The sequence below is a fragment of the Macrotis lagotis genome, chromosome X, assembly GCF_037893015.1.
Source record: "Macrotis lagotis isolate mMagLag1 chromosome X, bilby.v1.9.chrom.fasta, whole genome shotgun sequence".
NCBI lineage: Eukaryota > Metazoa > Chordata > Mammalia > Peramelemorphia > Peramelidae > Macrotis > Macrotis lagotis.
This window is the reverse complement of record NC_133666.1, coordinates 637,685,686-637,698,555: the sequence shown is the minus strand read 5'-3', so window position 1 is coordinate 637,698,555 and position 12,870 is coordinate 637,685,686. Positions and strand designations below refer to the sequence as shown.

At 36.5% G+C, this 12,870-nt stretch overlaps 1 protein-coding gene across 5 annotated transcripts in view; it reads right to left on the bottom strand.

Annotated features, from left to right (window-relative positions):
- Nucleotides 1-12,870, bottom strand: part of GATAD2A (GATA zinc finger domain containing 2A) — a 254,017-nt gene that overhangs the window by 13,624 nt on the left and 227,523 nt on the right. For all 5 annotated transcript variants that reach the window (XM_074204205.1, XM_074204204.1, XM_074204203.1 and 2 more), the window contains 5 exons: nt 11,051-11,182; nt 6,672-6,761; nt 5,705-5,836; nt 2,004-2,171; nt 671-950 (listed from right to left, as the gene is read on the bottom strand). In XM_074204205.1, the coding sequence (XP_074060306.1) occupies nt 671-950; nt 2,004-2,171; nt 5,705-5,836; nt 6,672-6,761; nt 11,051-11,182 (802 nt within the window). The remainder of the gene's footprint in view (nt 1-670; nt 951-2,003; nt 2,172-5,704; nt 5,837-6,671; nt 6,762-11,050; nt 11,183-12,870) is intronic.

Sequence of the window (12,870 nt, the reverse complement as noted above, 5' to 3'; positions counted from 1 at the left end):
TGGAAATCAAGTAAATGTCCTTCAATTGGGGAATGGCTTAGCAAACTGTGGTATACGTATGTCATGGAACACTTCAACTTGGATCAATGTATACTATGGGAACAATGTAAAGAATGGCAACTTGCCTTCTGTGGGGGTGGGGTGGGGTGGGGGGGAAGGAAGTAAGATTAGGGGAAAATTGTAAAACTCAAAATAAAATCTTCAAAAAAAAAAGAAATTGAGTCATGGTGAGAGAGTCAATAATTTGCTTAAGATGATATAACAAATTAATGACAGAATTCAGGTATCCTTATTCCTAGGCTCAATGTTTTTCATAATTTCCCACAATAATATGCATTAGTTCTCTACAGATTCAGGAAAAAAAGCTCCTATTTCATGGAGAGAAAAGGAAACAGGTCCTAGTAGAAGTCTCAATTCCCAAAACATCACTATAGCCTCAGTCTGATAGTACTGGGCTACTCTAAAAAAAGAAAGAGAGAGTATTTCCTTCTAGAATATTGACTGTGAGCCTAAGATATCAGTTTTCTCCAGCAAAAATCAACATCAAAGAGTGCAGGAGTTTTCTCAATTATGACAATCTAAATGCTACTATACAAAAAGCAGGATGTTTAACAACAGTCAGTTTCAGGGGCAAGAAAAACAAGAGTATACACACACATTGTTAGCTCACCTTGAGTTTCTAAGAGATTCTGTACCACTTCCTCTAATCCGACTAGGTATATAAATTCATTGTTGGCTGCGCTGGGTAGAAAATTCATCTCCGGAGCAGGTGGTTTAGGAGGGGGAATCTCTAACAGCGTCTTTTCCAACTGTTTGCGTAGGGCAAGCTTTGCAGCAGCTTGCCGGCTGGCTGGTGAATCATTGGCATTCACTATGGATGCAACACCAGTGGTAGTTGCATTACCCTGAGCAGATGTGACTGTTGTACCTTTAAGTGACGTTGGTGAAGCCTTAAATATGAAACAAAAGTCAAAGAGAAAAGCATAAATATGGATAAGTCCCATATATTAAACAGAAAAGGGGTCCTGTTTAAAATGTGGTCAAATCAAAGAGCTCAAAGTGGAGAGGAATGATTTAATAATCATTGTCTAGTCTAGTTGTTTCCCTCCAAACCTTTTACCACCTGCTTTTAAGACTTTAACACCTGCCTATTCTGGAGTTCAATGAAGTACTTTCTACCTTCAATTTCTCTATAAAAATGACACATCAGGTTTAACTTTTTGTGTTTATATAAAAAAGAACTGCAGGACTTACAAGAAAATGGATTTCAAGTAACCTTGGCAAAAGTAAGACACTGAAAAAAGACAAATTATTCAAACTGTATTCACCAATCCTCCTAATTTCAAAATGAAGACAACTAAGAGTTCATATTTTCGGGCAGCTAGGTGGTACAGTGGATAGAGCACCAACTCTGGAGTCAGGATGGACCTGAGTTCAAATCCAACCTCAGATGCTTAATAATCATCTAGCTGTGTCACCTTGGGAAAGTCACTTTAGCCCTATTGCCTTAAATAATAAAAAAAAATAGAAAAAGAGTTAATATTTCTTGCCAATTTATCCCTTAATAGAAGGTTCAATTATCTTATATTTGTTTTTGGTAGAGGAATGATTTTTAACTAGGGGAAGACAACTATGGGGATCATGGTAAAAAGTTTCAAGGATCTAAAGATATACTGGGAATTTTACTGCTAAATTTTGTTGGTAATATGCAGAAAGACTAAGGATCTATGTAGGGTTATTTTATATCTTACAATTTTACTCAAATTGTGTTATTTGAAACAACATTAAAGGGCTGTAAAGGTGAAGTGGGAAATGAAAGAAATATGTTTATTTGACTACAGTCCAGTATAACCACTAGCTCCCAAATGAGGAAGTAAGTTCATTAAATTTGGATATATATTTAGAGATCTTCTTACTGGGGTCTCATTGTAGTTACAGAGATTACCCTGGTTTTCCTAAAAGTAAGCATTGTGTTTTTCCATAAAGATAAACTCAGAACTCACCTGTGGGATATTCACCAGCAGGCTAGTGTTGGGGACATTGGTAACACGGATGAGACCCTGCTGTATAATTCTCTGACCCTGAATCTGCACACTGGGAACAGATGCCCGAGGAGCCAGAAGGAGAGGAGGTGGCCCCGTGCTGGAATGCTGCCTGATGTTATGGATTTGCTGGGGAGAGACAGAGATTGGCTGATGCAATGGTTTCATGAAGCAAAGAAATGATGCAATGGAGATGGTAGAAGATAAGGACAAAAAAGCAACAGTATTACTATTATCACAATCAATATAATTCACATGTTAATTATAACTGCGGGATCCAAGACTCAAGAAAAGATCTTTAATGAACTGACTGATGATTGTTTCAGTTGTGGTAATAATGAAAAAGTCCCTTGTTTTATATGCACAGAAGAGTGCAGCTAGGTGGCACAGTGGATAAAGCACCGGCCCTGGAGTCAGGAGTACCTGAGTTCAAATCCGATTTCAGACACTTAATAATTACCTAGCTGTGTGGCCTTGGGCAAGCCACTTAACCCCGTTTGCCTTGCAAAAAACCTAAAAAAAAAAATCTTACAGAAAAAGATGGTAGAAGATTTTGATACAATAAAATAGAGACAAGGGAAGGAAACTAATTTAAAGAATGACAAGAGGGGGGCAGCTAGGTGGCACAGTGGATAGAGCACCGGCCCTGGAGTAGCTGAGTTCAAATGTGACCTCAGACTCTTAATAATTACCTAGCTGTGAGGCCTTGGGCAAGCCACTTAACCCCACTGCCTTGCAAAAAAAAACAAAAAAACAAAAAAATAATGACAAGAGAACCAACTACTCCACCAAAATAGAGATAGTAACTTATATACTTATTATGACAAGAGAACCAACTACACCAACAAAATAGATAAAATCTAAATAGTTATTATATAAAAAGATAGAAAAAAGAAAAACCCAACTAAACAAAGTCATTTTAAGGAAGAAAATATGAAGATTGCAAAGATAAGAAAAATAGAAAAAGGCAAAAGCTTTTTATAATAAACTTTTCTATTATTAAGAAAAATGGAATTATCAGATCTGAACTCTAATGACAGTCTCAGATATATTCACAGAAAAGGCAGAAATGGTCTTAAAGAGAATACAGAGTAGGGCAGTTAGGTGACACAATGCATAGAGCACTAGCCCTGGAGTCAGGAGGACCTGAGTTCAAATTTGGACTCAGACACTTAATAATTAATTACTTAGGTGTGTGACCTTGGGCAAGTCACTTAACCCCACTGCCTTGTAAAAAAACCTCAAAAAAAGTAAAAAAAAATTATTCTTTTAAAAGCCATTCATATCCCTTAACTACTTTCTTGATGAATTCATTATAGACAGTAACCTTCTGATAGGCCTCCCATCTCATTTTTGCCCTGCAAAAACTTTAAACAAACAAAAAAAACCAAAGAGATGAAAAACAACTAGAATAGGCCAAGAACATTAACAGAAACTAAGGAACCCAATGGGAAAATTATAACATTGAGAAATTAATTCACAAAATATATGAAGGGAAGAAAGATGTCAGATGTAAGAAAAAAATCTTAGTAATATAAAAAAGGGCATTAGAAGGATCATTCACAATTGATGACCAAATGATTACTTGCCCATCCATATAAAATTTTTTGAGAATAACTTATATAAACACTGAGGACTTGAGGACTTCTTCAATGACATTATTTATGGCAAACAAGTTTTTGCAAGCAAACATTCTAGCATAGATTTACATGTTTACCATCACACAAATGACTGAAAGATGGAAAATCTACAAGATCTTACTATGCTTGATATTTGATTATTAAAAAGCACCAGTTTAGTTAAGTGTTACATATCAACTTGAAGGCTATCTTTGAACCAGGTATGTCTTTCATTCAAAGATTATCAAGAGGCCAGACTGAAAACTCTTTTTTCCACTTTATTTTTCTTATCATTTTGGGGGAGGGAGGCAATATGGTTAATGTAGACATGTGTTGAATGACTTCAAATGTACAATAAATTCTGTATCCTGCCCTCTCATTGGGTGGGGAGTAGAGGGAGGGACAGAATTTGGAAATAAAAAAAATTATTTTTAATTCAAAGATGATCAAATTCTTTGAATGCCATAAGAGAGCGACTGTGTTCAATAACCCTTTACCATTAACATCAAGAAAAGGAAAACTGGTAATTTTGCTAGAGATGTTCACCACTATCACAGAAGAGATCCTACAGAAATTAATAAGAGATTGCTTTTAAAGATTCCTTTTAAGTAAAGTTATCCAGGTTATTCCTGTTTGTGAATGACATTGTCCCAGATGTAAAGAGTCCAAGAACCTTTTGTGTAGGGTTTGTATCCATTCAAAAGAATCTGGCCTAAAATCAAATTGCTAAGGAATGTCTACTGTCTAGATTATAACACAAAACTTATAGAGCTGATAGATATATCACTGTATTATTTTTGATGGAAATTGAAAATGAATAATGATTGGGACACAGAATTAAATAGGATAGTGGGTTAGATAAATAGTCTTTGGGAAATTATAAAGTTTCTTTAATGACTCCAAATGTCTCTCAGAAGTATGGGCCCAGCTTGTTAATATGAATAGTCTAGGGGCAGCCTAGGTGGCTCAGTGGATAGAGCACCGGCCCTGGAGTTCAAATCTGGCCTCAGTCACTTAGTAATTACCTAGCTGTGTGGCCTTGGGCAAGCTACTTAACCCCATTGCCTTGAAAAAAAAACCCAACAAAAAACAAACAAAAAAAATATGAATAGTCTACCCATGTTGTTGAATGGATAGCAGTCATGGAACACTATGCAGAGTCTCTAAAGAATTAAAAGTGAGCACCATGCAGAAGGTAATGGAGAGCATGACATAAAAGAAACTGTGAAGAATAACAATACCAGATGACATCAAAAGATGGTATGATTGTAAAGAGATGGTCTGGTCACATGGCAAGAACACAACTATGAGTGCTATGAGTGATGTTTTTGTCCTTCACTCTCAAAAATTTGACAAGCACATGAACTGGAATTGAATGAGGAGGGTGCTGTGCTAAGTTAAGTCACAGCCTTACTTTCTCTTCAGAGCCATCTGGAACCAGTGGTCAGATATGAAACAGGATGACTGGAGATGGCTCTGGATGTGAGGCAAGCAGGATTAAGTGACTTGCTTAAGGTCACATGGTAAATAAATATCAAATGTCTGAGATTGTATTAGAACTCCCATCCATCTGACAGGCATGCTCTATCCACTGTGTACCAAGCTACCCATAGTTGTGCTATGGGTAATTATAAAAGAAAACCATAAAAGCTACATGTTTGAAGACTATCTCTGTGGATCTCTTTTGGGGAATGTAATGAGTAGGTAATGGATGGTGAATGGGTAAAGAATACTAACTAAGAAGTAATACTGAGATTCTTTTGTTAAGATTACTGAAACAATGCCAGACCTGATACACTGTAAGTCAATTCATTTGATTGGAGCTTAAATCCAGCACAGTTCCAGGCTAACAAAGGGCAGCCTCCACACAAGTGTCAAACATTTAACCAAGGCAGAAGTGAGTTCAGTCAGTCAAATACTATTGTGAGAAAAGATAACATGATCCTAATCAATATTACTAGATTCAAATGAAAGATGAACTTGTAGGTTTTGAAGCAGAGATGAGAGAGAGAGAAAATAGCTAACTAAAACTCTTCCTCTTACCTGTGCTCCTCTAACAAGAGGGGGCATCACTATTTGTGTGTTCTGCTGAGACCCCAACTTTGAAGAAGATTGTTGGCCTCCACGGACCAGAGGAGGGGGAATAACATTGCCTGGTATTCTTGGAGATGAGGCCTGCAAATTACAAAATGTCAAAAGGGAATATAAAGTGTATAAAATGCTAGACAGATGATAGTCAGAGTCACTTAAAGTGTCTAATGCAATTCAAATTGGATAGTGTTTTGTTCAAGATTTAAGACACTACCCTCAAAACTAAAATCAGGATTTGTAGCTAAGAAGTGTTTTAGAGTCAAAACTCACACATTATGTTGGTTCCATTTAGCATGTGAATACAGTAAAGATCTAGAATTTGGTGCCTTCAAAGTTGAGTAAGGGACAATTCAGTAATGAGACTGGTCTGGTGATGAAGTCTAATTGTCATGCCCAAACTGTTTAGGTGCTTATGCCTGTGGGAGTAGCCTGATGCAGATCCCCAAATAAATTCCATTGGCTAAAAGCTTACAAATTTGCTTCTGCATTTCAAATGATCACTTAAAATTTCCTTATAGAAAGCAGAAGAGCAGGAGAGAACTCAGGACATTTGGGTTTTAGCTTAGAAAATCTATTTTTCTTATCCTTGAAGCTTCTTTCTGGTAGGCAAGGGTTGGAATTTATCTAGTTTGTCATAACTACCAGAATCTATTCCTTTTTAATCATAAGTTACAGGTTTGTCTTATACTGAAACATTCCTCATCCTTCACCATTTGAATTTTTAAGCTATTTTCTATCAATAAATATATACTGAAAAAGTCAACAATGAATTCCATTGAGTGAATTCCTTTTTCTTGTTTCAAATTAGGAAGGCAGCACTGATATTAGAAACAAGTACCATGTTTTCCTTTCCCTCTTTTTATGCCCTTCTCATTCCTCTTCCCTCCAACCTGGCAGTGTTTCCAAGGATCAAACTGACCTGAAGAGATGGCTTGCCAGCAGGAATGTTTTGTGTTCCCCGTACCAAGGGGGGAGGGGTGGCCACAGCATTCCCAGAGGAGCCAGCAGGCTGCAAGAGAACATCAAAATGTTACACGTGAGAGGGTGGGAAAGCTCAGTGACAAACAAGAGGAACAAAAGCATACTTCCTCCTAAAATTCACATAAATAATCCTCACAGGATAAGATTTTGCTAAGAAGATACTGATTTTTTGCTTATGCTCCCAGATTCATACTTTCAAACTAAGAAAATGTCTCCATCTGTGTCAATAATTGGAACAAAGGCAAACTGCTGGGCATGTGTGAAAAAACAGGGCATGAAACAATTTTCTACTGACCACAGATCCTCAGTGGCATTGCTTTTAAAATCATTTACTGCTTTCCCCAGATAGTTAAATGAAGGCTGAATGATTTTTCATATAGTCAGAATGGCTGGAGGTTTTGGTTCAGGAAAATGAACAAATTGGACTGGTATACTGGATTAGCCTGATCCCTGTTTTAGACTTTTACCTCCCAATAATATTCAGAGTTTATCATCTGACAACTGGGCAAAGTAATTTCCAAGCCTACAAATTTTAATATAGAAACCACTACCACGAACAGTTCAGTGCAGAGATTCTACAAACTGAAAAGGGAAATTGAAATTGGTCTTGCTGCTACATGGCCAAGATTAGCATTTAAGATTCTCCCTTTTTTTTTTGGCAAGGCAGTGGGGTTAAGTAGCCACACAGCTAGGTAATTATTAAGTGTCTGAGACCGCATTTGAACTCAGGTACTCCTGACTCCAGGGCTGGTGCTTTATCCACTGTGCCACCTAGTCACCCCTTGATTCTCCTACTTCTTTAGTGGTGATAATGGATTGTATCAAATATTTCTAAGTAGTTTCAGAAGCCAAGATGAAAGGGGCTAAAAGCCCGCCCCCTCCATCACAACAAGGTAAAATGTTTTTTCCTGTCCCCCTGTCCTTAAAGAAATAAATCACTATGTACTTTCTTTTTTTTTTAGGTTTTTTTTTTGCAAGGCAAACGGGGTTAAGTGGCTTGCCCAAGGCCACACAGCTAGGTAATTATTAAGTGTCTGAGGCTGGATTTGAATTCAGGTACTCCTGACTCCAGGGCTGGTGCTCTATCCACTGTGCCACCTAGCCTCCCCTAATAACTGCTTTCTAAGATGTACTTCATTCTCTAGTCAAATAAAACAAAAAACAACTGAGAGATTTCACAAGATGGGAATTTTCCTAAAGGAAAAAAAAAAAGACCTCAAAGCACTTTAAAAAGTCTAACAAAGCTTTTGATGTGGATATATCCATGTTATTTTTCAAATACTTTTCTATGATGATCTCTAGTGAAATCTTTCTCAAATGCTTCATTATGTTGTGGAAACTTTTGAATATGGTGATGACAAACTTTGGTCCTATCAAGTTGGAGGAACTGACAGTATAGATCCAAGGATGAGGCTGAAGTGCTGCATTAATAGAGCTAGTCACTACTTTATGATTTTTAAAACTGGCAAACTCAAGAAAACTCTCTACTAATATAGAGGGGTTGCAATGGCAATGAATAATGCATACTCTTTCACGGTTCCTCTTTCAATTCTAAAAATTATCTGCCCTTATGAAAAAATAAAATGAGACAGGTAGATGTTGTAGTTAGCAAGAGTGATTTTATACACTTATGAATGTATCTAAAAAAAATGGATTGATTATCTTTCTAAAAAAGGTTACCCCCCCATACTGTGGAGCTACAGTCAGGGTAACACAAGATTTAGCTTCTACAATAAAGGACTGGAAGGCTTGTTATCTAATATTCCAGAAAACAAAACAGCTAGGATTACAATTAGCAATCAAATACCCACAGACAGCTAGTGGCGCAGTGGATAAAACACCGTTGCTGGAATCAGGAGGACCTCAGTTCAAATCTGGTCTCAGATACTTAATAACTACCTAGTTGTGTGACCTTGGGCAAGTCACTTAAATCTTCCTCCCCCTCTTCCCCTGCCAAAAAGAATCAATTACCCGGTAAAACTGAGTATACTCATTCAGGTGAAAATATGGATATCTAATGAAATGGGGAATTTCAAACTTTCCTGATGAAAAGACAAGAGCAGAACAGAAATTTTAACTTTTAAAAACCAGACTCAAAAAAAGCATTAAAAAAGATAAACAGGGGGCAGCTAGGTGGCACAGTGGATAGAGCACCAGCCCTGGAGTCAGGAGTACCTGAGTTTAAATCCAGCCTCAGACACTTAATAACTACCTAGCTGTGTGGCCTTGGGCAAGTCACTTAACCCTATTTGCCTTGCAAAAACTTTAAAAAAAAGGATAAACAGAAAAAAGGAAATCTTAAGGTTAAATTGTTTACATTTCTACAGGGGATGATGATACAAGTAAGAACTTTCTTCTTATTTGGACAGTTAGAAGGATAGATATAGAGGGGGGGCACTGGAGTTAGCTATATATAAAGGTATGCTATCTAAAAAAATAAAAATTAAGGAATGAGAGAGGAAGGTCCTGGGACAAAGGAAAATGGGGTAAATTCTCACATGAAAGAGGCAAGAAAAAGCATTGACAGTGGAGAAAAGGGGGGAAGGTGAGGAAGAATGAATGAACCTTAGTCTCATCAGAATTAGGTTCAAAGAATGAAATACACAATTAATTCAATATAGAAATATTATTACCCTACAGAAAAGTAGGAGGAGAAAGGGCAAAGAAATGGGTTGGGGTAAGAAGGTAAGGCAGACTGGGGGAAGGGATAGCCAGAAGCAAAATATTTTGAGGATGAACAGGGTGAAAGAAAAGAGAGAACAGACTATACAAGGGGAGAAATAGAATGGAGGAAAATACAGTTAGCAATAGTAACTATGAAAAAATACTGAAGCAAGTTTCCCTTATAAAGATTTCATTTCTCAAACACAGAGAACTAAATCAGATTTGTAAAAACAAGAGCCATACCCCAATTAAGAAATCATCAAAAAATATCAAGTTTTCATATGAAATAAACAGTTATCCACAGATGAAAAAATGTTCTAATTCACTATTATTTGAAGAAATGCAAATTAAAACAATTCTAAAGTACTATCAATTAGATTTACTAATAGGACAGAAAGTAAAGTGACATATATTGGAGGGGATGCGAGAAAAATTAATTCACTGTTCATGGAATAGTAAACTGATTCAACCATTCTATAGAGTAATTTGGAACTATGATAAAACCATGTATACTTTTGACCTAGCATTACCACTACTAGGTCTGAAGCCCACAAGGGATTTAAAATAAAAGGAAAAGGATCTATATATACACACACAAATATTTTTAATAGCTCTTTTTTGGTGACAAAGAATTGGAAATGGAGGGGATGCCCATCAATTGGGGAATGGCTGAACTATTGTGGTATGTAATTATGATGAAATTCTATTCTGCTATAAGAAGGTGTGAATGACTTAGCTAGTTTCAGCAAGATAACTCTGAAGGACTTAAGAAAAATACTATACATTCTCAGAGAAAGAACTGATGGGGTCTGAATACAGATTGAAACATTTTTTAAAGGTATTTTAAAAGATTTAGGAATGGGAATTGTTTACTTCATACACATATTACTACCATGAATAACACTCCTAGATTCAGAAAACACTCAAGATCAAAATAGTAAGACAAATCTAACAAGAAAAATGAAAAAATATTTAAACATCACACATGTTTAAGTTAAAGAATTGGGAATTGTCAAACTGTTATTGTGGATTATAAAACAGGAAAAAGGAAGCTTTTCTTGAAAAGAGTAGAATTCTTAGACAGCAACAGACCTTTATCTACTAACTATATAAACTGTCTCAAAAGATTTAGTGCAGTATTTTAAGTTTTAATAGACATTAAATTTCTTTTTATTTTGAAGGAATAGTCAAGTTTCTGGTACCACAAAAGTCATACTTTAAATATATCACTCTAAAGGAAATCCTACATAATGAAATGCACTTTTAGATAAATTCAGAACATTTACCATACTGCATATTATGCTGATATGAATACAAGGCAAATTTCTAAAATGAGATCTCTCTAAAAGAAAAATATAATGAGAAGCACCACCAATTAGAGGTTGCCCTAATACAAACCATTATGAGACTAGTACATATCTTTCATTACATTATTTCCTTTCTTTTTACCAGCATATATAGCCCCAGAAAAAACCTCCTTTTTCCTTAAACCACAAAAAAGACATGTTAGCATTTTTTTTTAAAACTGGGATTTGATACATAGCTAAGTGTCCTAAGACAGTGTGCAAAATGAGATGCTCAAAAACCACCATCCTCAGAGATTCTTTCTAAATGAGAACAACTCATCTCAGACATCCCAGAAAAAGCACACACCTTCTGGTTAGTGGCTTCTTTTTGTATTTGACTTTGTCTTAGTTTTTTTAACAAAACAAGTTTTGCTTCTTCTAATCGTAACTCTTCTTTAAGTTGCTTGATCATTCTCTCTCGTTCTTCTGGGCTGCTTTTCTGCAAGAAAAATGACAGAATAAGTGAATAAAACAAGACAATTTGAAAAAACAAAAGATTAATGAAGTAGTAGTCTTGTGAAGGTCCAGTTTTGTAGTGTTTGAATAACAATAATAAGCTGCTCATATTCCTACTATGATTTACAATTTACAAGATTCTTTCCCTCAGAACAAGAAGCTGTAGAGAGTCAGCGCAAGTACAACCATTTCCACTTTACAAAGACAACTTAGGCTCTAAAAGTGATTTACCTAAGCTTCATATGTGTAATAAACACTGGAGTAGGACTCTAGCTATAAGTACAGGGTTCTTCCTTACTTCATTCGTTATTCACTAATTCCTTCAACATTTATTAATCACTGTATAGAAAGTACCATGTGCAGCACTGGGGAAAATAAATACAACATATAAATTAGCCATGGTTCCCCACCCTCAAAAAGAAATGAAATAAGCCACCAACACAGATTGTTCTGAAACAAGGAAACAACATTCATTGGCAGAAAGTGATTTCCACAGAATCCCCTGAGAGTCATCAGACCAAGACCTATGAAAAGGTTCCTCTCATCTGGTCCTATGAGAGAGGAAAGAAAGGGTAGTTCCAGTATGCTACTGGAAGAAGAATGAGGATAGAGAGGAGATCGAGCATTTATAAGGTGGGTGCTTAGTGCCATTACTGTTGTTGCTGACACTGATATCAATGTCCTGGTTGTCTAAGAGCCAATAAGAAAAAGACTAGAGGGGCGGCTAGGTGGCATAGTGGATAAAGTACTGGCCTTGGAGTCAGGAGTACCTGGGTTCAAATGCGGTCTCAGACACTTAGTAATTACCTAGCTGTGTGGCCTTGGGCAAGCCACTTAACCCCATTTGCCTTGCAAAAAAAAAAAAAAAAAGACTAGAGTCAATACAGAATATCAGTGGTTGACTCTGATGCTGAGACTTAGCTGGGTAAAATTCTCACCTTCTCATCCTTTCCCTTGGCTCTTTCTACCGAGCCTAAATCCCATTTATCATTTTTTTAGGCTTTTGGCAATGGTTTACAAAAGAAACTTTTCTAAGACTACTTGGCTGCCTTTTAATATATTGGTTTAAACACGTACCATAGGGGTAAGAGTAAACGTGAAAAAGAGGATACCTGTTGAAAACAAAAAGAAAGCAGCAGATAGAGAATGAAAGAAAAAAGCACAGCACTTATTAAACACTTACATATGTGCCAAGCACCATGCTAAGCTCTGGGGATATAAACAGAAAAGGTGAGACAGTGTCTGCTCTCAAGAGGCACTGGAATGGGTTGATGTTCAGGCCCAATAGCCTTAGGTAATATAAATAGGTGAGATAACTAGAGATAGAATAGATGGAAAAGGCCTAGGGAAGGCTTAGTGATCTTCCTTGTCACCAGAAGAAATAAGAGTTGTAGATTGCTTTCTCATCCAAATGGTATACACAATTGTGAAGCAAGGATGACAAGGGTCTTCTTCAGTCCAGGGATCCTAGATGCATTGTAGAAAGGGGTTGAGGAAACAGAGCAAGCAAGGAGTCTCAAACCAGAAAGATTTTATTAATAAATATTATAGTTGCACCAAAGCAGATTCAATGATTCTGGATCATTTTGGATTACCCCTGGAAAAAAAAGAGAGTCAACAGTGTTATGCTTGGAAGAAATATTTATAAATAAAAGAGAAAAAAATCCTTCT